Source organism: Lagopus muta, chromosome 6 (genome assembly GCF_023343835.1).
Source record: "Lagopus muta isolate bLagMut1 chromosome 6, bLagMut1 primary, whole genome shotgun sequence".
NCBI lineage: Eukaryota > Metazoa > Chordata > Aves > Galliformes > Phasianidae > Lagopus > Lagopus muta.
In genome coordinates this window covers 16,766,158-16,786,352 of record NC_064438.1, presented here as the reverse complement: position 1 = coordinate 16,786,352, position 20,195 = coordinate 16,766,158, and the positions used below count along the sequence as shown (strand labels likewise).

The 20,195-nt window shown below is 53.4% G+C and overlaps 2 protein-coding genes across 4 annotated transcripts; one reads left to right on the top strand and one right to left on the bottom strand.

The window, feature by feature from the left end:
* Positions 1-38: 38 nt before the first annotated feature.
* LPXN (leupaxin) lies at positions 39-3,747 on the bottom strand. Of its 3 annotated transcripts, none has more exons than XM_048949750.1 (9): positions 3,640-3,747; positions 2,899-3,047; positions 2,734-2,789; positions 2,331-2,436; positions 2,104-2,262; positions 1,862-2,035; positions 1,715-1,796; positions 1,458-1,606; positions 39-737 (listed from the first exon to the last, which is right to left on the bottom strand). In XM_048949750.1, exons 1-9 carry the CDS (start codon positions 3,650-3,652, stop codon positions 471-473), a joined length of 1,155 nt encoding a protein of 384 aa, XP_048805707.1. In that variant the 5' UTR covers positions 3,653-3,747; the 3' UTR covers positions 39-470. The 3 variants fall into 3 exon arrangements, with proteins under 3 accessions (XP_048805707.1, XP_048805708.1, XP_048805709.1); XM_048949751.1 differs by having other exon boundaries at positions 2,104-2,259; XM_048949752.1 differs by having other exon boundaries at positions 2,331-2,433.
* Positions 3,748-5,560: 1,813 nt separating this feature from the next.
* ZFP91 (ZFP91 zinc finger protein, atypical E3 ubiquitin ligase) lies at positions 5,561-20,169 on the top strand. Its single transcript, XM_048949717.1, has 11 exons — positions 5,561-6,290; positions 6,450-6,475; positions 11,652-11,867; positions 12,119-12,155; positions 12,569-12,658; positions 13,130-13,252; positions 15,060-15,110; positions 15,585-15,663; positions 15,922-16,036; positions 16,540-16,639; positions 16,980-20,169. Exons 1-11 carry the CDS (start codon positions 5,923-5,925, stop codon positions 17,488-17,490), a joined length of 1,716 nt encoding a protein of 571 aa, XP_048805674.1. The 5' UTR covers positions 5,561-5,922; the 3' UTR covers positions 17,491-20,169.
* The last annotated feature ends 26 nt before the right edge of the window (positions 20,170-20,195 follow it).

The window sequence follows — 20,195 nt, the reverse complement described above, 5'->3', positions numbered from 1 at the left end:
GAGCCACTGCGGTTGGTGTCTGCTGAAAGACAGTAATGGGAGGAGCTGAAGCACTGCGTAGCCCCAGAGTACAGCTTTCTTCTGCTGTGCCTCTTCCTGCATTTCAGCTCTACACACTCTAGCACGTAGTTGGCTTGTATTTATTTGCACAACTTGAGAAATAGAAATTTCTTCTTAAACAATTTTTTTAAACTGGCAACAACAGTGTAAGAGAAGTGGCTGAGGGAAGCCTGCTCAAGTGAAAGCTGGGGTTTTGTGGGTGTAAGGCCAGGACTGTCGCGTACGAAAGGAACAATGCTGTGGTTGTGGAGGGGTGGGACAAGAGGCAGTGTTTGCTTCAGCTGGGGCAGCGCTGGGGATGCTGACAGGGGTACAATCCTAGGGATCTTTGGCTCCGCAGGGGCAATGCTCTTGGTGCTGATGACAGGGAAGCCAAGCAAAGCAGCTCCTAGAAGCACAGAACTCGGAGCTCAAAGGAAGAGCTTGTCGTGGCAGGCCTGGCAGTACATCTTGTCCCCGTGCTCACGGAAGGTGCCTTTGTGCAGCTGGCTCAGGCAGTAGGCGCAGATGAAGTGCTCAGGGTGGTACTTGCGCCCGGCGGCTGTGATGCAGCGGCCGGTGATGGGGTGCCCACAGCCGTGGCACACGCTGCCCTGCCGCTGGTGGAAGTGCAGCTCGCAGTAGGGCCGGCCCTCCAGTTCGAAGAAGGAGCCATTGGTGAAGCCGCTCAAGCAGTCCTGGGGGGGAAAGAGCCTTTAAGGTTGGTAAAGACCTCTAAAATCGCCTAGTCCTGCTGCCGCCTCATTGCCACTGTGCATACTCAGGCATGTCCCTCAGTGCCATATCTACATGCTTCTTGAACATCTCTGGCAATGGTGACTCCATCACCTCTCTGGGCTGCCTGTGCCACTGCATCACCACTTTCTTGAGAATAAATTTTGCCTAATAGCCAGCTTGAACCTTCCCTAGTGCAACTTGAGGCTGTTCCCCCTCATCCTTTCAATGTTATCTGAGAAAAGAGACCAACCCCTCTCTCCTCACTACCTCTCTTCAGGTCAATGTAGAGAGCAATAAAGTCTCCCCTGAGCCTCCTCCAGTCTGAACCACCACAGCTCCCTCAGCCATGCCCCATCAGAGCTGTGCTCCAGACCCCTCACAGCATCACTGTCCTTCTCTGGACATGCTCTGTGTCCTTCTTCTGGTAAGGGGCCCCAAACTGACCATAGCACTGGAGGTGCAGCCCCACCAGAGCCGAGTACAGGGCGAGGATCAGCTCCCTGCTCCTGCTGGCTGTGCTGTCGCTGATACAAGCCAGGATCCTGATGGCCGCCTTGGCCACCTGGGCACGCTGCTGGCTTGCGTTCAGCCATCTCTCAGCCAAGTAGTTAAAGGGAGAAGGCTGGCATGGCTTTGAGGATGCGCCTGCCCTGCATCCCTCTGTCCTGCTGCCCACTCACCGCGCAGACGAAGCACTCAGGATGCCAGACGCCCTGCAGGGCCGACAGGTAGTTATCCGTCAGCGGCCGCTCACAGCCCTGGCACTTGGGGGCAAAGAGGACCACGAAGTCCTGGAAGCAGTAGGGTTTCCCACCACGCTCATGGAACCCTGCGAAGAAGGCAGTGGGATGGACTAAAGAAGGACTGAGATGGAGAGATGCAGGTGCCAGGCGGGGTGATGGGGTGGGGAGCAGGGGGATGTCCCCTGGATACAAACCATCATCTCCAAACACCTTCCCGCAGTGGGCGCAGAAGAAGTGCTCGGGGTGCCAGGTCTGGTCCATGGCGGTGAGGACTTTCTGTGGGCACAGGAGAGGTGAGGCGCTGGGTACCGGGGCGCAGAGGTGGGCAGGGCCGTGCTTACCTCGCGGATGGGTCCAGCGCAGTAGGCACAGCGTGGGGAGAAGGCCTGGTGGTAGTCGTCCTCACAGTACGCCTGCCCCCCACGCTCAAAGAAGGGCCTCCCGCCCAGCTCCTGCCCACAACAGGCACAGGTGAAGTGCTCGGGGTGCCAGGTTTTGCCTAAGGCCGTGAACATCTGCACGATAGAGATGAGTGAGGGACCTGGGGGCTGCTGTGAGCCCCACGCTCCACCCCATGGCTCACCTTGCCGGCGATGGGCTTGTGGCAGGCGGCACAGACAGCAGCAGGAGCAGCAGTGATGCCCAGCTCCTGCAGGTCCCGCGTCAGGCCACCCAGCATGTGGTCCAGCGAGTGTTCAGGGGCTGCCGGCGCTCCGGCTCCTTGCCCCACCGCTGCCAGCTGCTGGGATGGGGTAGGTGAGGGATGGGTTCCAGTCTACCCCGTGCTGCCTGCCCCAGGATGCAGCTCACCTTGCTTTGCATCTGGCCCAGGTCAGCCAGGAGCTCATCCAGCTGCCGGGCGGCCGCTGTGGGTTCTGGCGAAGCAGGCAGTGCTTGTGGGGTCGGCATGGGGCTGCTGGGCACAGCAGAGAGCAATAGGTACTGCAGTTTCACCCCTAAGACTGAGGAGCATGTGGGACAGCGCATCTTGCCTTCACCCCAAAAAAGCTGCTCCGTCCCCATGAGCCATGGTAGGGGACATACTGGAAGCCCACCCCTTACCCTGGCAGCAGGCACAGCAGGATGTGACACCCTCACCCCGGCTCACAGAAGGACTTGGTTTTTGTGGAGACATTGAGGAAGCCAGGTGAGTGTGTCTGAACTAAGGAAGGGGTAACCCCAATGGCTCTGCCATCTCATGGCTGTATTTTACCTGTACACAGATTCCAAACTTTTGCCTGAAGGCTGAGACCGAGGTGGCAGTGGCACCTGAAAGAACAAATCCCTGTGGCTGAGCCCCCAGCACCTTTCAGCACTCACCCAGCACTCCCACCCCTTTTGTGGGCTGAGCAGGGCCTTCCCAGGCCCCAGGCATTACCTTTGGGGCTGCTGATGTAAGTGGTTTCTGGTTGCTGGAAGCTGGGGGCTTGCCTGGAGGTGCGTCCTGCTGCCTGCTGCTGGGTGTCAGCAACATGTAGCTCGTTGGGGCTGGCTTGGAGCTCTGCTCCAGCTCTGCCAGCAACGCATCTGCACGGAGAGATGCAAATAGGAATCCGTTGCCCCTCTCTGCGCCCCAGGCGTAAGCTGCTTCTAGCTTACAAAGGGACATCTATCACCCTGTAGTTTTTTCAAGCACAACCCTGGCACAGGAAAGTTCACCCTTGGTGCTTCCTGTGCCTCAGAGTGGTGGGATATCCATATGGATAAAGCCCTTTCTCTTTCTACTTTCAGCTTGCCACTGTCAGGACAGGACATGGTGACAGGCACCCCTGGCAGCTGCCCCCTGGGCCCCGTCTCCCTGCCTGGGGCCAGGGCACCCCTGTTCATGGTGCCGCCTTTCTCAGCAGGCTGTTGGGCCCCACTGTGCACAGACAAGATTGCACCGTCACTGAAGCCCGCTTCCTGCCTTTGAGCAGTCTCCATTTTTGGCAAAGTTCAACCGCCCATCTGTCCCCCGAGATGGAGGAGCAGCCCTGCTGCCGTCCCCTTTGTGCCACCCCCACCTGCCCAAGCAATGCAAGAAAGATGAAGCTCTCCAGCCCACCAGGACAGGACCCTGCAGCGAGCCTGGCCACGGCGCCGGTTCAGCCTTCCCCAGCACCAGAGCGACCCAGCTTACCCAAATCCTCCATCCTGCCTCTGCAGGGCAGTGCGAGCAGCAGGCTGGGCTGCACCAGTGCTCAGTTCCGCTCCCAGCCTTGCCTCCACCCCTGACGCTAGGGTTCATCGCTGGGCTTCTTCCTTTGTGGGTTGCGCATCACATGCAACAAGTAACAAGTGATGAAGGCTGGGGCCAGAAAGGAAACAAAGTGAGCAGTGGCTGACAAAGGGGCTCCTGACTTGACAAGGAACCTGGCTTCCTTGTGGTCGTCTGCTGGGATCCACCAGCACTACACGGCAGAGATGGCATCCCCATGTGCAGCAGGCACCCCTGCATCCCCCCAGCACATCTGTGCCTTCATGGAGAGGGCACCCACACTGCATCCTTGCTAGCCCCCTTTGGATAGTTCCAAGGCTGCTGCAAAGCTATGGGAGCAAATGATACTTGCCACTCTGGCAGAGCCCATGGCTCCCTACTACTTCTCCTGCAGTAACACATCTCGTCCTGCTACAGCCTCATTCTGCCATCCCTCCCATGCCATGGGGATCTCTTTGATCTCCCTCCCACATTCCCTGGCGTCACATCTCTGCTGCCACCTCCTCCATTTCAGCCCCGGCATTTGGAACCAACAACCATTTGTAACCAGCTCAGCCACCGGTGCTGAATTAAGCCCTTTTGTACCAAGCTAGCACACCAAGGTTCATTTAGTTACTGACACTCTCCATGCTGGTGAGAGCTCTTTTGTTACCGTCCCACAGCAAGGACATTCAGCATGGTGCTGTCTCAGGAAAAGCCGCATGGGAGCCAAACCCCAGGCTCCACAGCTTGTTTCAGGGCAAGCATTACAAGAGCCACCCAAAGACAAGAGGAGTGTGGGTGGTTACACTCTTACTGTGGCTCTGAAGCAGCGTGGTTGTCAGACACTTCCCTTTTTGAAAGAAAAGAACCTTCCTGTCTGCAGAAGGTCTTGGGCTATTTGTAGGCATCTCAGTGATTTGACTGTCCCCTCAGTGCAGATACGGCCTCTATTGCAATGAAGCACCTGAAGCTGTAATGTTATAAAACTCAGGCTCAGTAGATGCAGATGGCTGAGCCGTCCTGAGCTGAGCTGTATGTTCACAGTGCTTTAGCCAAGCCATTTTGATGAGTATTAAGCAATCTCATGCCCTGCCTACAAAGGAGCAATTAACCCAGAGAAGCTCTGGCATCAGGACGGGCACCTCCTCCCCACAGCTTGGGGTCTTGCCAGAAGGAATCAGGCTGTGGTTCTCCACAGAACAATAGGTTACTGAGCACTCTCACAGCCCCTCTGTCGACTGACAGACCGGAATTAAACGCCAAAGGCCAACCCAGGCCTGCTTTAAGCAGGACGGTTCGACACAACTCCGCAGGCAGGCGCGGCGGACAGCCCGCAGCCCCCAGCGTGCCCCGCGCCCACTTCCGGCCTGGCCGCGCCAGCGCCCAGCTGGACTACAATTCCCGGCAGGCCGGGCGCATGCGCGGTGACCCGACGGAAGTGGGCGGAGCTCATCGCGCTGGCCCCGCCCCCCTTGCGCCGGCCGCCATTTTGTCACCGACTTTCACCCGCCGCCCGACGGGGCGTTTTTTTTTTTCTTAAAGGAGAAGCGACAGCCCCCGACCAGGGCTCGCCACCGGGCCCCACCGCGCCCGCGAGCGGCGCCGCATCCCGTCTGCAGGGAGCGGCCGCAAGGGGCGAGAGAACGGTTCCCCCTGCCCGGTCCCGCCCGCCGGGCGAGGGGACTCGGGGGCAGCCGGAGGGGAGCGGGCAGCGGCGGCGGTAGGAAACCCGGCGAGGGCCGAGGACCGGGCGACGGCAGCCGGGCCGGGCGGGCGGCCGGGCGGGCCGGGCGACGGGACGGCAGAGCGGGAGCCGGAGGGGCCGCGCTCGGGCGGGCGGCACGGCGGGGCAGGCCGGAGGGGGGGGAGGGAAGGTGGAGGCGGGAGAGAGAGTGCGGCCGCGCCTGCGCGGGGAGCCGCACGCCGATTGGCCGCGCGGCAGAGTGGGGGCGGGCCCTGCCGCAAACAGAGCCTCTATTGGCTGGGCAGCGCGCGAGCGGCGGAGAAAGGCGGGAGGGCCGCGGGAGGCGGAGCCGCGGGGCGGGGAGTTCTCTCTTGGGCCTTGCAGATTGGTGGGTGCCGGGAGGAGGCGGGGTGCTGGGCGGCCCCGCGTGAACGCGGAGTCCGGGCTGTGATTGGGTGAGAGCCCGGAGTGGGGCGGTGTGAGGTTTGTGGGGCGGGCGGGAGCGGCGCGGAGACGCTGCCCGTCCGCTCGCCGTCCCGATGCCGGCGGGCGCCGAGCAGCCGGCGGGCGCCGAGCAGCAGCAGGAGCAGCCGCAGCAACAGCAGCAGCAGCAACAGCCCGCCCAGGGTCCGCCGCCCGCGGCCGAGAAACCCGCGCCGCCATCGGGACGCCGTCGCCCGTCTGCAGCCGCCGCCGAGCAGGGGGAGGAGAGTGGCGGCGGCGGCGGCCGGGTGCTGAGGGGTGGCCGGGAGCGGAGCCGGGCCGCGGGGGGAGCCGCCGCCTCCCGCCGCCGTAAGGCCGAGTATCCCCGGCGCCGGCGGAGCAGCCCCGGGGCCCGACCCGCCGCCGCGGAGCAGCCCGCCGCCGAGGCGCCGCCCGCCCCCAGGAAGGGAGCGCCCCGTGCTGGGTGAGTGCAGCCTTCCCCGTCCTATGTCCCGGGCGGCCCCGCTCCGGTTCGGGGGCACGGTGGGGCGGCTGCGTTCCGGGGCTGTGCCTGGGATGATCCCGCAGGTGCAGCGCGGAGCGTTGGGAGCTGGCTCTTACGCCCTACTTTTGTTTTCCCCAGGTGCACGGATAAAGCTGCTGGCAAAGGTAAGAGCCTGGTGTGTTCTGTGTGCTGTGCTAAAAGCGGGGCTCTCCCATGCAGGCAGCCACGTGTCTGCTGGAGCTTCCTTTAGGAGAAAGCCCCAGTGTGTGGGGACATGCAGTTCCTTTCCAAGGTTTCTCTCAGAGCTGTGGAACTGCTGTAAGCTTCCTGTGCTGCTCACGTGTGTCCAACTTGCAAAAACTTTGTTCTTCCAAATAACCACTAGGGTATCCCTCTGCTAGCAGAAGTGCAGCCCGCTGCGCTGTGGTCTGCCAGCCCCTGAGCAGCTGCTGGGTCACCTGGGCTCACATCTGCACTGGGCTGTTCAGAGTAGAGGTGTAGGTGTGCAGGGACACGTGCTAGACGTGTGCAGGTGGTATGCAGCTACTTACCTTCTCTGGCCTTGCGGTGTGTAGCAGTGGTGAATCTTGTTCCTTGCTGCTTCCGCAGGGATCATAGAATTGTTGAATATTCTGAGCTGGAAGCGACCCGTAAGGATCATCAAGTGCAACTTGTTGAGATTTTGGAGGGAGAGATAACAGTGTCTTAATGACTGCTATGAAGCAGGTCTTGGCAGCAGCATGATCAGTGGCAGAATATCTGTCCCTCCACATGATCTGGCACAGGAGAATTATAACAGGAAGAAACAACAAGGAATGTTGTGTTGCTGTGAGAATGGGTTCACTTTTCCTACTGGAGCTTTTCAGTTCTTGTTTGCAGTTTGTACCTAGAATTTGAAGTCTGCCCTTATAGTTCTATAAATCTTACAGCATTACAACTTTATTCCTCTTGGGTGGAATCTGTCACAATTCTAGCTGACAAGGCATGGTTTTGCAGAACTAACTAAAGTGTGCTGAGCACAGAGCCCATGTGTGTTTACTGCTCGTGATGCTCTGCTCGTCCTTTCATGCAGTAAAAACTTCATCCTCTTCATCCTTCTGGGTGAAAAAGAGTTGCTGCGACATATAACAGTGTCATGGCACTGCCTCTTGGTGTGTGCAGGGAAGTGCTAACAACATATTTTGATGGTTCTTCCCAGTGTTTTGAATACACCAAAGCATACAAAATGGGGTAGTCTCATTCTTACCTCAGTTCTTGGGATGTTCTTGGAAGGGACATATTTCACAGGTTTGCTGTCTCTCTGATGGAGTACCTTCTTAAAGCTGAGGCTCCAGGAGTCCTAACTGACCTTGGATGTGAGAGCGGAAGAAGGATTTATTACTTTTGTGTCCTTCTCTGGAAAGGCATGAAAACGGAGTGGTGAAGGTGCATTCCTTGCAGACAGGTCATGTGTGTGCAGGAGGGGAGCTCTACCCTGGTCCCCTCTTTTCGCCTTCATCATGAAATGTGTGAAGGAGCCCAATGAGGTACGAGCAGACAGCAGTTCTCCCTGCATGGCAAGGCTTCTGGCAGTGAGGAGCCTCTGGATTCTGGCAGGTGAAGTGCTGTGTGTTGTTTCCAAAGGTCCATCTCTGTGGGTCTGATGGGGAGATTGAAGGAGGGTAAAGTCAATGCTGTGGTGTGCCACAGTGCGTGGTTGTTGCCATGCCCGTATGCATGAGAGCAGCTGTGCTGCCAGCCACGGCAGTTGTGTTTCCTGGCTGCTTAGTCACGCAATTGCAATATTTCCCTAATGTGTTTCTATAGAGATATTACTTTTAGAAGGAGTACATTTAATCTCAGCTTAAAAATGGACTTGTATAGTTGTGCAGTGTATGCCACATTGGGTGCTCTGTGACACGTGTGCTCATGTGGAAATAATTCTCAATTCTGTTTGGCCTGAATAACTTGAATTATTGGAATATGTATTTTATGAACGAACTCCGTGCCCTTCTATTACCAAACTGTGAGCTGAGCACTTCCTGTGGTTCTTTGAGCCATGGCAGCAGGTGATGGAACCCACTTCTGAGATGCCGTGGTGGAGTATCAGAGAAAGATGACCCTTCCATGGCTGTGGCCACCCGCTTGTCTCTCCCCATGTAGGGAGCAGCGTGGCCATCGTGTCATCGAGTCCTCAGGAGACAGCTGGAAGCTCTCTGAGGAAAGAGCTGTTGGTGGGTGTTAAGGGAGTGCAGTTTGTTTGGATTTTCTGCTCTTGACAGCGAGTGTTTGGTATGTGCCCGGGACTTTGTTTTTCTTCAGTTGTTGGCTGTGGGATGTGTGTTTACTGCTCCAGCCCTTGTCACCTCTCTATCAGTCACAGACATGCTTATGGTGCTTACTGCTTCATTTCTTATATTGCTGGATGCAGCAGGTGCCCTGCTCTCGCAGAAGCCTCCTATAAAGAAAACGCTGTGGGGTCTCAGGGAGTGACACAGAAGCAAGGCACCTGAAGGTGTGAGCATTCTGATTTATGATTTAGGGTAAGGATGAGTTTGTCTGCAGGACTTTGGGATTTATACCTTTTGTTTGGTTTGTGGCAGTGCTGTTACACATCAAACAAACTGATACGGGTTCTGAGATAGAGAGGCTTTCTTTGATTGGATATCCCTGTGTGTTGTGCTCTAGGGACGTAGTTACTGAGTGTGCAAGAGGCTGTGCTTATTCCCAAGAGTGCCATGGGCTGTGATGGCCAGCGTGCTGAGTGAGGATAGATGTTCTTGGCGTAAGCTCCTCCCCGGAGTGTTTTCATTTGCTTCTCCAAACCACTACAGCAGAGCTCCATCTCTGCATCTCATTGCCTCTCAGCTTTCCCTTCTGTCACTGTCTAATGTTTTCTTAAGAGATCATGTCATGGAATGATGGTTGATGCCTGCTAAATTAAGGTCTGTTGCTAATCTGTGTGTTTTGCACCCTAGATGCTGTTAGTTGAAAGGCAGTTGGGGAGGATCAGCAGAATGGTGAAAGCACCTCAGAATACAGCTGCTTGTCACAGAGTTACTGTTTAAGGGGAGTTCAAGGTAGGAAAAACTCCCAAGATTAGATGAGAAGGACTGGTAGGACTTTAAGAAGAGGATTTTCCCCATATCTCTTGAATGATTTTCTGTAAGATGCTGGCGCCCACCCAGTTCCTGCAGCTGATTTTTGCAGAGGCTACTGAAGGAGGCAGATAGATAGCATCGGTATTGGGGAGTTGCAGGGAGTGAGTGCAGGAGCATTCCTTGGCACAGCAGCTTGGCCAGGTCACAGCTTCTGCTGCCCACTGCCCTGTGAAATGGGATTTGGGAAAGTGACAGCAGTGCTGGGTCTTAATCTGGAGTTGCTGCCAGAAGGGAGGCCCATCATTTGCTTTGTGACAGCTGATCTGAGAAGCAATGCTCCCTGCGTTTTTTGTTTCTCACCTGAGGTGCTTTGATATCCATCACCTCATGCTCTTATTTGTCCTCTGGATTTGCAGTTCTTGTGACCTGGTGTCCGTCACTGCTGTTGCCACTTGCAAGGAAATAACAGGATGCTGGTGTACAATCCATTTTCCAGGTGCCTTATTGGGAGGGCAGGGACCTACTGCAGAAGCTGCTGTTAGCCAGAGCTGATGGTGTTAACAAGTTTATGCACATCAAATGCAGAGTCAACAGCAGCCTTTTCATTTAAACTTCTCCCTCTGTTTCAGTCTGGAGAGATTAGAGCAGCAACCTTTTTGGTTGAAAGAACAGAGCCTGATTATCTGTAATAGCAACATGTGTTCCATTTATCTTGCTTCTTGCTCTAATTAGCCAAAACCTGTTAACTGAGGAGCATGTGCCTTTCTGCAAAGGTGCATTGGTAGGAGGAGAGGGATTTCACCAGGTTAAGTGTGGTGTCCGAGGAGGAATGTTAATTACTGTAAGGTGTCATCAGTGAAGGGAGCACTTCTTACTGCGTTTTCTCAGAGGCACAGAAGTATTCACAGTGTGTATAAAAAAGCAGCAAATCTGCTAGACAGTGCTGAAGTGGGGGTGAAAGTGTCACAGGAAGAGGCTTGTTCACACCTTCAGAGAAGTGGAGCAAAACTGCTGGGTGAGCTGTGTCTGTGGTGTGCTTTGTAGGATCGTGTTCTGATAGAGGTCTGCTTCAACTCTATGTATATTGTAGAAAATATCAGCTCTTACCAAGAAATCAGCCAAATTCCTGATCTGCCAAGGGAATAAATGTCTTTCGAGGGCAGCAGTGTGTGTGTAGAATAGTGGTGCTCTATGGCAAGAATGCTAGAGAATGGTTTCCACGTGTCTCTGAATTTGATCTGGTGTTCAGAAAACTAAGGATGTTCAGAATTAGGATTAAAAGCATAAAGTAAGTATAGTTGGTGCTGAGGTCCACGCAACCAGGAAGGCAGAGAGAAGGCATAGTTCATGTTTTGTAATGAAGGTGGCTTTGTGTATGTGAAGCATCAGACTTAGTTGCTGTTTTGAGGCTTTACATTCTGTATTCCAATCATATTTTTTCAGTCAAAGGTTGGTCGCTCCACCTCTGTTAATGAGGGCCTGGGGAGGGGCCCCAAACAAGCAGCTTTCCAGAGGTTCTATCACAAAGATTTGGTAAATGAGAGAAGAGCTGATTGGGCAGGGGACATCAGGGGGCCTCTGTTCCCTACTGAGTGTGGGTTCAGTGTGGAGCTCACGTCCAGAAGCCCTCTGGGGAAGCACAGCAACACGGCTTGGCATCCAGCCCCTCTCCCCGTGCCTGGCTGCCCTCTGGGGAAGGCCACACAGCCATGCAAATGGATGTCAGTGAGAGGAGTGTCTCAGAGCTGAGCCTGGCTCAGGCCCTGTGCCAGTGTGCTAACGCAGTGGCAGAGCTGGAGCACAGAGCCTGGCTAGCTCCTCAGGATGGATTCCTTTAGCACATCGTTGGTGAAATGTCAAAAAGCATTTGAGTGTGTTAAGGCCCGGTGTTCCAGCAACCACCAGGAAGTGAGATCAGGTGAACTGTACTTGGAATTTTAATTTTTAAAGAGATGAACTTGCTCGCATGCACATTTTAGTTGGCTCTGTTGTCCTGCCAAAATGTATTTGGAGGTGAGCCATCAGCCAAAGAGAAACCACCTGTAGAAGCACTAAATGAGCAGGCAGACCTGACAGCGCTTGTGATGCTTTTTGCTCCAGCACGAGACCAGAAGCATCCAGCTGAGGTTCCTCAGGATTGTTACCAAACGTACACTTCAGATTAAGCGTGTGCGTAGGGGTTTCTCCAAACGAGACCTTAACTATGGGGAGCTTCTGAAACTGCTCGTTGATTAACAGTGAGATTTCAATGGTGTTTCAGATCCCAAAGAAGAGAAGGAGGAGGAGGAGGTTTCCCCTGCCCTCAGCCAGGGCTCTCCAGTCAGCACAGCCCGGCCCAGCAGGAGCTGGCGCAGCAGCAGGTCGGCCACTGCCGCCCGCCAGCGTGAAGCCGAGAACTCACGTACCTCCAGGTCCAAGACTGGCTCCCTGCAGCTCGTCTGCAAGTCAGAACCGAACGCCGACCAGCTGGAATACGGTATGTGGGAAGCAGTGGTGTGAGGCGCCTGAAGATAGGCAACTGGTGGGAACCTGTGAAGGGAGCTGCGTGTGGGTGCAGCTCGGTGAGCTGTGCGCTGGCTGTGGCTGCTCCAGGCGTGGTGCTGCTTTGTCACGAGTGCCTTCTGCCACCAGCACTCCTGGCGCTGAATGTCGGCGGAGGTATCTTGAGACAGATGAGCTCACTGCAGCGAACGCAGGTTGAAACCTAATGGTGACTTTTCCTTTCAGAGGTCACAGAAGAGCATCAGTCTCCAGCTGGAATCAGGTAGGAAACTTTATTTTTGCGACCGTTCTTTGCGTTTAGTGTCAAGAAAGCAACATATGAGCAGTTTTTCAAATGCTTGTGGCACGGTCTGTGAGAGGGGTGGCAGCTGTGTTCTCGTGCAGTCCTGGCCCTTCACATTTTCAGCTTGGATTGCTGATGGGCTGCAGGTGTCAGGAGATACTGGAGAATTGGGTTTGGTCAGTGTGGAGCTTTGGAAGCTTTGTTCCCTGTGCAGCGGGTGCTGTAGCTGTTCTCAACAGGATGCTACTCTGCCTACCTATGCTCCTTAGTGCAAACAAGGGATGAAAATTGCTGCATGTCTTTCCCATTCTATGGGAAATTGCATATATATTCTTGCAGTAGTGCTTCAATTGTCTCTGCTTAACTCCTCTGTTCTCCTTTTCTCCTGGCAGTGATGATGAGGAGGAGATCCTTGCCAGTGAGGAAGAAGTTCCCTTCAAAGATGATCCAAGAGATGAAACCTACAAGCCCCATCTCGAAAAGTATAATAGATTACCTACTTATTGTGTCTTTAGATTAAAAACATAACTTAGTTGAACTAGCTTAATGTGACCTGGAGAAACCATGCTAGTTGCTGACATGGAGTAGCTCCCACTGAGTTCACTGTGTTCCCTATCTCCCTCACCTCTTGGGAATGTTTTTTCTCAGGTGGTCTGAAGCTTTTAGAGCCCTGTTGACAGTCAGGTGCATCCTTAGACCTCCATCCCACTTCTGCTCAGAAGTGGGATTTGATTAAAACATGAACTCCTATCCAGGTTTTGCCTGTTTGTAAGGAGTGGACAGTGCTTTTTAAAGAGTATGGAAGGAGAGACAGCCCTTGGTGCTAATATGGTGGAGAACCAGTTACAGCAAGCCAGAGGTGTAGAGGCTCTGAGGAAGACAGAGGCATGAGGGTATCTTTAAATAGATACCAATTAATATTGGAGTAATACATTGTGTTTGTGTCTTTGTAGGGAAGCTCCAAAGCAAAGGAGAAAAGCTGGCAAGGGAAAAGAAGAAAAAGAGAAACAGAAGGAGATTAAAGTAGAGGTAAAAGAAGAGAGTGAGTTTCGGGAAGATGAAGAACCACCAAGGAAGTGAGTAAAAATTCTGCAGTTATACGTACCAGCATGTACAGTGTATGTTGCATTCTTGCTAGCATACAACAGTGTTGTTGTTGTTGTTTTTCCCCTCTGGGCCTGAAAGATAATAGGGCAGAGCCTCTTGCTCTGACTGAAGTACTGTTTCCTAGTGTCCTGCTCATGATTGGCAAGGGAAAGTAAGAAGTGATGTTTTCATTTAGTTGAGGCAGTGTTTTTCCACGCTGGGGCTTTGTCAGCCTGCCTGGATACGGCCACACTGTGTGAAATACTGTAGAGATTTTAAAACTCAGCAGTCTGAAGTGTGTTAGAAAGCTAGTCTGGGAAGGCCAGAGCTCTTCCAGTGTGTGCCCAGAGGTAGAGTACTTCATACGTGTCATGTGGGAAACCTCCTCTTGGTACACTGGGGATTTATGCACCAGAGCTCAGGAAAACCAGCTGTGTTATCCCTCCTTTTGGAGAAACAGAGAGCACCGACTGAAGCTGCCTGGTCATCACTGGTGCTTGGAGTGGAGCCTCAGAATACCTACCTGGGTGTGCTGCAGCTGCAGGAGGCTGCATTTATGCGTTTGGGTCAAAGCCATTGTTTGGGATAGAGGAAAAAACCAGCTTTTGCACTTGATCTCCTCTATGAGAAATGGGAACAAAAGGAGCTCCCTCTGCTGGCAGCGGCGTGGCGCTTTGCACACTTTTGTTTCAGTTTCTCATGCTGCTTCTAAGCTGCAGCAAGGGTAATTGACATTGGAGAGAAGTATTTTTGCGAAGATTTTGTTGTTTGTTTTTTTTTAATGCCACGTGAGGCTTTCTGAGGCTTGTGGTTGTGTTGTTTGGATCAGACACTTTTTTTTACGTGTAAGAAAACCTGTGCTGCTCCTGAAGGCTTGGCTTGAATGCCGAGTGCCTGCTCAGCTTGTTTACTGGCACGGTCTCACCATCAGTAAAATGTCTCAGTATGGGCTAGAAAAGAATTAATCAATCTGCACTAGGTGTCTTGGAGCAGCAATGTGATCAAGCAGGCGCAATCTTCTGGGCAGAGGTGTTGCTTGGGAAGATATATTGTACATGTAAACACAGGTCTGATCAGGGCATAGATTTGTCTTGACAGGTGTGCAAGCTGCTCTAGTTAGTTCAGAGGGCTGAAAAATAGCTGCTAGGTCATCAATCCCCTCCTTCCTAGCCATGCAGGCTGATGTTTTTCACATGGCATGAAATGTTACCCAACAGAGCAGAGGAAATAGAGGGCACCATCAGTTCTGGACTGTGTTGGCAAAATTATATGTTTATTAAAAATGCATTAGGAAATGGGAGGTCTTGTGAGAGCAAACCACACAAAGCACTTATTTCTTGAGAACATTGCCTTCCTCTGAATCTGCATCAAACTTATTCTTGATTGATTTTTCTTGGGCTTGCAGTTAATGAGGCAATAACTCGCTAACTGTCTACAGCAGGAACTTAGGAGAGCAGAATCTTGTGTGCTCATGTGCAGCTTGGAAAGGCCTGAATGTAATCAAGGACTGCAAATAACTTGGACATTGACAGATGTAAAAGAAAAATGTGAAGCGTGTGATGTCTGCTTGAGGGAAACCTGCCCATCTATTGCGCAGGCTTTCCTTTGAAACTCTTCAGGCATTTTGATCCAGAGTGGGTGGTGGTTGATTCTGAGTTGCTGGGTGCAATGTTACTTTTCAGCCTAAAACTGTAGAGGAGTTCTGTAGTATTATGGCACTCAGCTGAAAACCTCTGCCTAGTGCCGGTGTAAAGAAGCCTCCTACAACTTTGTCTGTAACTCTGTTATATGCTATAGGAGAGGACGGAGAAGAAAAGATGACAAGAGCCCAAGATTGCCCAAGAGAAGGTAAGTGATCCCCTCTACTCAGTTCAGTTCCTTTGCGTCATGCACAGAGCTGTCAATTGTTTCAAAAGGCACCTCTCTCACACAATACAAAAATCAGCCTTAAAGAAAAGAAGGAAATGGTGACATATGTTGGCTCCCCTGCTTTCATTCCTCTTTTTCCCTATGGATGTTGGGTTTGCTTTCTTCCCAGCTGTTTTTCCCCATCTGGCTTGATTCCTGCCATGGCGGTGTGCAGGGGTTCTGGGGAGCCTGGCATCCTCTGGGGTTTTCTTAGTCCTTGTGTGAGCCCTCATGTCTTGCTAGAAGCAGAGGGGGCTCTTGGCCAAAGTCTGTCAGCACAGCTCATTGGGAATACTGGAGCAATAATCCCTTGCTCTCACATTACTGAGCTGCGCTCACATTCGCTCATCTGGCTGCTGTCCTCCCCTCAGATGTGTCAGCTGATCACTGCTCATTTTCTTACTGACCTCCTAGGAAGAAGCCTCCAATACAGTACGTCCGCTGTGAGATGGAAGGCTGTGGCACAGTCCTGGCCCACCCGCGTTACCTGCAGGTATTTGGGATTTTCTACTTCTTGAATGCTGTCTGTGTGAGGGCAGGGAATGGCAGTTTGCATCAGGCCACATGTCTCTGTGTCTGTCCTGTTACTGGATGTCTACATTCATTGGGCTTTCTCCTCTGCATGTAAGGGTGTCTTGTTAGCGACTGGAGTTTGATGCCCTGCCAAGGGGCCACCTGGGATCAGTGTGCCTCAGCCTCCTCCTTAGCCAATCAAAAAGAGAGCTTACAACCTTTCGCTTTTCTTTCTCAGCATCACATCAAGTACCAACATTTGCTGAAGAAAAAGTATGTGTGTCCCCATCCCTCCTGTGGTCGGCTCTTCCGACTGCAGAAGCAGCTCCTGCGGCATGCCAAGCACCACACAGGTATGGGGAGGAGAAGGAGAAGGATCTTGGCTTCTTGCTGGGTTGGTGAACAGTGCAGGGAGGCAAAAAGAAAAATGCCCACGGCTTGAGGTGGGAGTGAAGGTGAGGCAGATGGTAGGGGTGTGCAGAAATGGCAGGGTAATATTCCCTTCTGTGTTACCATCTTCTAAGGGAATGACAGAAATGGGCTATAGAGTTCCTAATTCACCCACTGGCAAGTATTGTTGCAAGTATTGCCAACAATCAAACAAGCCAAGCTTTATCCTAATTTACCACTCCTTCAGTATTGGTCAGAATGGATTAAGACTCTTCTATCACGCCTTAGCTCTCCAGATCAAGCTACCGTGGTGTCTTGTGGGATGCCACTTCCTTTGCTGTGCCTGCAGGCCTCCCAGCATTTCTGCTTCTGCTGCTTTGTGGGCGGCTTTACCTGCAGCACATGAGAGCAGGGAGAGGGCGCAGGTCTGCAGGAGAGTAATGCTCTGGCTGGTGTTGCTTTTCAGATCAAAGGGACTACATCTGTGAGTACTGTGCCCGGGCGTTTAAGAGCTCTCATAACTTGGCGGTGCACCGAATGATCCATACAGGCGAGAAGCCCTTGCAGTGAGTACCTTTTGGCTCTCCTCCTTTGAGTGACCCCTAGATACATGCACACCGAGCTCAGGGGCAGCTCTGAAGTCAGGGCTGGAACCTACTTGTGCAGTCCTGGCCCTCTTGAAACGCACCTCTGTGGGAGCGTTTGAAGTGCTGCTTGGTCCTTGAGGCAGTGCCTCGGCAGAGATCTGAGGAGCATGAGTGATATAACAGGAAGAGCTGGCACTACGGTGACAGCCCGTGTTGATCAGAGCCCATTCTTTTCCTGGGCTGCCTTGTTACTCCAGCAGTTTCCACAGACGTGTGCCGATGTTGCTGTGTTGTGACTTCCCCTTTCTCCCTTCCCCAGGTGTGAGATCTGTGGATTCACATGCCGGCAGAAAGCTTCCCTCAACTGGCACATGAAGAAACACGATGCGGACTCCTTCTACCAGTTCTCCTGCAACATTTGCGGCAAGAAATTTGAGAAGAAGGACAGTGTCGTGGCCCACAAAGCCAAAAGCCACCCAGAAGTGCTTATTGCTGAAGCACTGGCAGCCAACGCGGGTGCCCTGATCACCAGCACTGACATTCTGGGCACTAACCCCGAGGCCATCGCGCCGCCCACCGATGGCCAGGGCCTCCCTCTTCTTCCTGACCCCCTGGGCAGCACTGCCCCGACTGATTGCCTGCTGCTGAACCCCGATGGGATGCCGAAGACGTACTGCGGCGGGGCGGAGCGTGTGAGCCTGGTGGCTGACGGCAAGCTCTTTGTAGGCAGCGGCAGCAGCGCCAACCCTGAAGGGCTGGTGATGAACACAGAGATCCTGGGAGCCACCACGGAGGTGCTCATTGAAGATTCAGACTCCACTGGACCCTAGTGGGTGGGGAGCACGTGGGTGCTGGGACTGTTTGGACTCTATTTAAAAGGAAAAAAAAAAAAACAAATGGAGACGCATTGAAAGAGAGAAAAGTTAAACAAAACTTAAAATACTAGTAAGTAACCGAAGGGTCTGCTCCCCTCAGCGTGGATCACAGCACATCCTCTTTCTCCCAACCACTTCTGTCTCCCACAGCTCCTTTGCAGAAAAGGGGCACGCGCTGCCATTACCAGAGCAAGTCGGACTGAGTGACAGATTTCTCCGAGGGAGGGGGAAGGCTGAAACCCTTCGCTCTACCCCGAAGTAGATGCCTTTCTGGCTCTTTGACCTGGCCCTGTTTGCAAGCTAGGAAGCATTTGGTGTGCTCTGGACAAGTTTCTTAGGACTCCCTTTTTGCCCCGTGGTCCCACTTCTATGCATTTCTGCAACTCTAGTCCTCGCAGCCTCACTCTTCATCCCGGGGCTGGGAGTTTGGCTCGGCACTTTAGGCCCCCTCGGCGGGGCAGGCTGCGAAGGAGTCCCTGTCCCCCACCACACTTGGCCCCATCCCTGGCAGGAAGCAGAGGGAACGCCCTGGCTCATAGATCATGTTTGCTTGGAGAGGCCCGGGGGCTACGGGAGCCCTGCGTGGGAGAGGCAAGGAGGAGCATCCCGGTTTGACGACAGTAATTTGCACTTTGAACATGTTTCGTTTTTGTGTTGTGGTAACGAGATTCCTTATTTATTGATAAAAGGGTCGGTATTTTTTAGTTATGTTCTTGGCGGGTGGGGTGGCAGGGGTTCAGGCTGCTTCCCAGCAGGCTCCTTCCCACCAGAGAGCCGTAGGGAGTGTGCATGCCATGTAACAGCAGCTCGGAGAGCTGGGGTGAAAGCAGCGTGCTGCAGTCAGACCTCATGGCTTTCCAGAGCAGAGGGAGAGCCCCAGAGAAGAGCAGTGGAGTCCTTGCGGCAGCGTTTTAGCAGGAGGATGAGGTGAGTGATGGCACGACCGCCTCTCATCTCCCTCCTTCCCTCCCAGCTCAGCTCTTTTTGCTCCCCTTACTTCCTCGCCTTGCCGGGAAGGACAGCATTAGTCAGGATACTTGTTCTCATGGCCCAGGACAGTGGTGCTCCTCTGCAGAGATCGGGTATGGTTGTCTTTAGCTCATCTATCCAAGGCAGTGGGCTGACGTGGGAGTAGAGGCTGTCGGTTTGTCCGTGCCTCTGCAATGGGGTGTGCTGTGCTGAGCCCCTCACTTGTGCTCAGCCATCTCTGCTCCCTGGGGTGGTCATTGCCTGCTGGTGTGTTAGGACAGCTCAGAGCCTGTGGAAGAATTTGCATAGGAAATGACATCTGGTCTTTAGGCTCGGATCTTTTTGCTCTGTTATCTGAAGCTGTGTGTGGAGACTAGGTGGCCTTGAATTCTTTGTGTGTTTGGAAGAGGTGACCAATAACCTGGGCTTTCTGTCAGTTTACTTGTTTTTTCAGTTGTGTTTATGTGCTGGGAACAGAGCTGAAGTGCTTTGTCCAAGCCTGAGTTCAGCAGAACCGGTCTGTAACAGCAGCCAGGCAAAGTCAAGTATCTGGGGTCTGGAGATCAGCAATAAAACATGGAATTGAATTGGAAAGTTTTGACAGGAAACTGACTCCAAACGCCCACTCTGTCGCCTGTGCTGCCTGGAAATCCAGCTGTAGCCCAAAGTCTGACAGCACTTACTGGGCCACTTGTCCTGATTTCCCCTTTCCCTTCCCACTGACATTGAAGTCTGTGTTGGAGCAAGGCAGAGCACTGCTGTTGCAGGGATGCTCTATGTTGGTCTGTGCCCTGGGTGTGGGCGTTCGCTGGTCCTGTACTGTGGCTCCTGTGTGTGTGAGCTGGAGGGTGAGTGGAAGGCTGAGCACAGCACTCCTGGCACGGTGGTGTGGGAGTACACTAAACAAAGCAGTTGCTTTAGCTGGCATGGCCTGCTTCTTGCTTGGGTCAAGTTGGAATTCCCTTTGTGAAGCACTGCTAACTGAAGGGGCACCATGCAGTGCACAGAGGTGGGTTCATCCCCAGCAGTGTGGCTCTTCTATCCAGGGGAATTAAGGAGGGGAGCACGCAGCTTGCACTGTGCCATGCCAGCTGGCAGCTGCAGATCGATCCCCCAAGTTGGGAGCTGCTTCACGTGCCCTGCCACCACTCCAGGGAGCGTTGCGTGGCAGGCAGAGCCTTGCACAGAACACTAAATGAAATGGGAGAGATTGGGGTTTGCTCTCTGACACTAAAATGAATGCTTTTGGGTCAGGAGCTTGCTTGCAGCTGGTGATGCAATGCCGGGCTTGGCCAGGAGGCGAGGCCTCGTCCTTCCCCTGCCCCAAGCACTGCTACGTGCTGTGGGGTGCAGGACTGAGTGGCTCGTTTGCCTCCTGTGTTGCTCCTGGCCTGAACCCCTCTGGTCCCTGCCTTACCCTCCCATGCCCTCATTGCTTCCCTTTTTTTTTTTTTCTGTCTCAGCAAGTTGCCTGTCTGTCTTCTAACCACAGCCTGCTCGCCCTCAGTGCGGCAGAGTCTGATGTAACTCCTTTCTCTGTCTCAAACCCTACAACTGACACAGCCCTCCTGCAGCTCCTCCTCTGCGTGTCTCTCCTTCACTCGCATGCAGTTTGCTTCAATAAATTATTGTAGTAGTTTGCAATAAACTTTTTTTGTATTTTTTTTCCCCTGTATTTATTTTATTGTTCT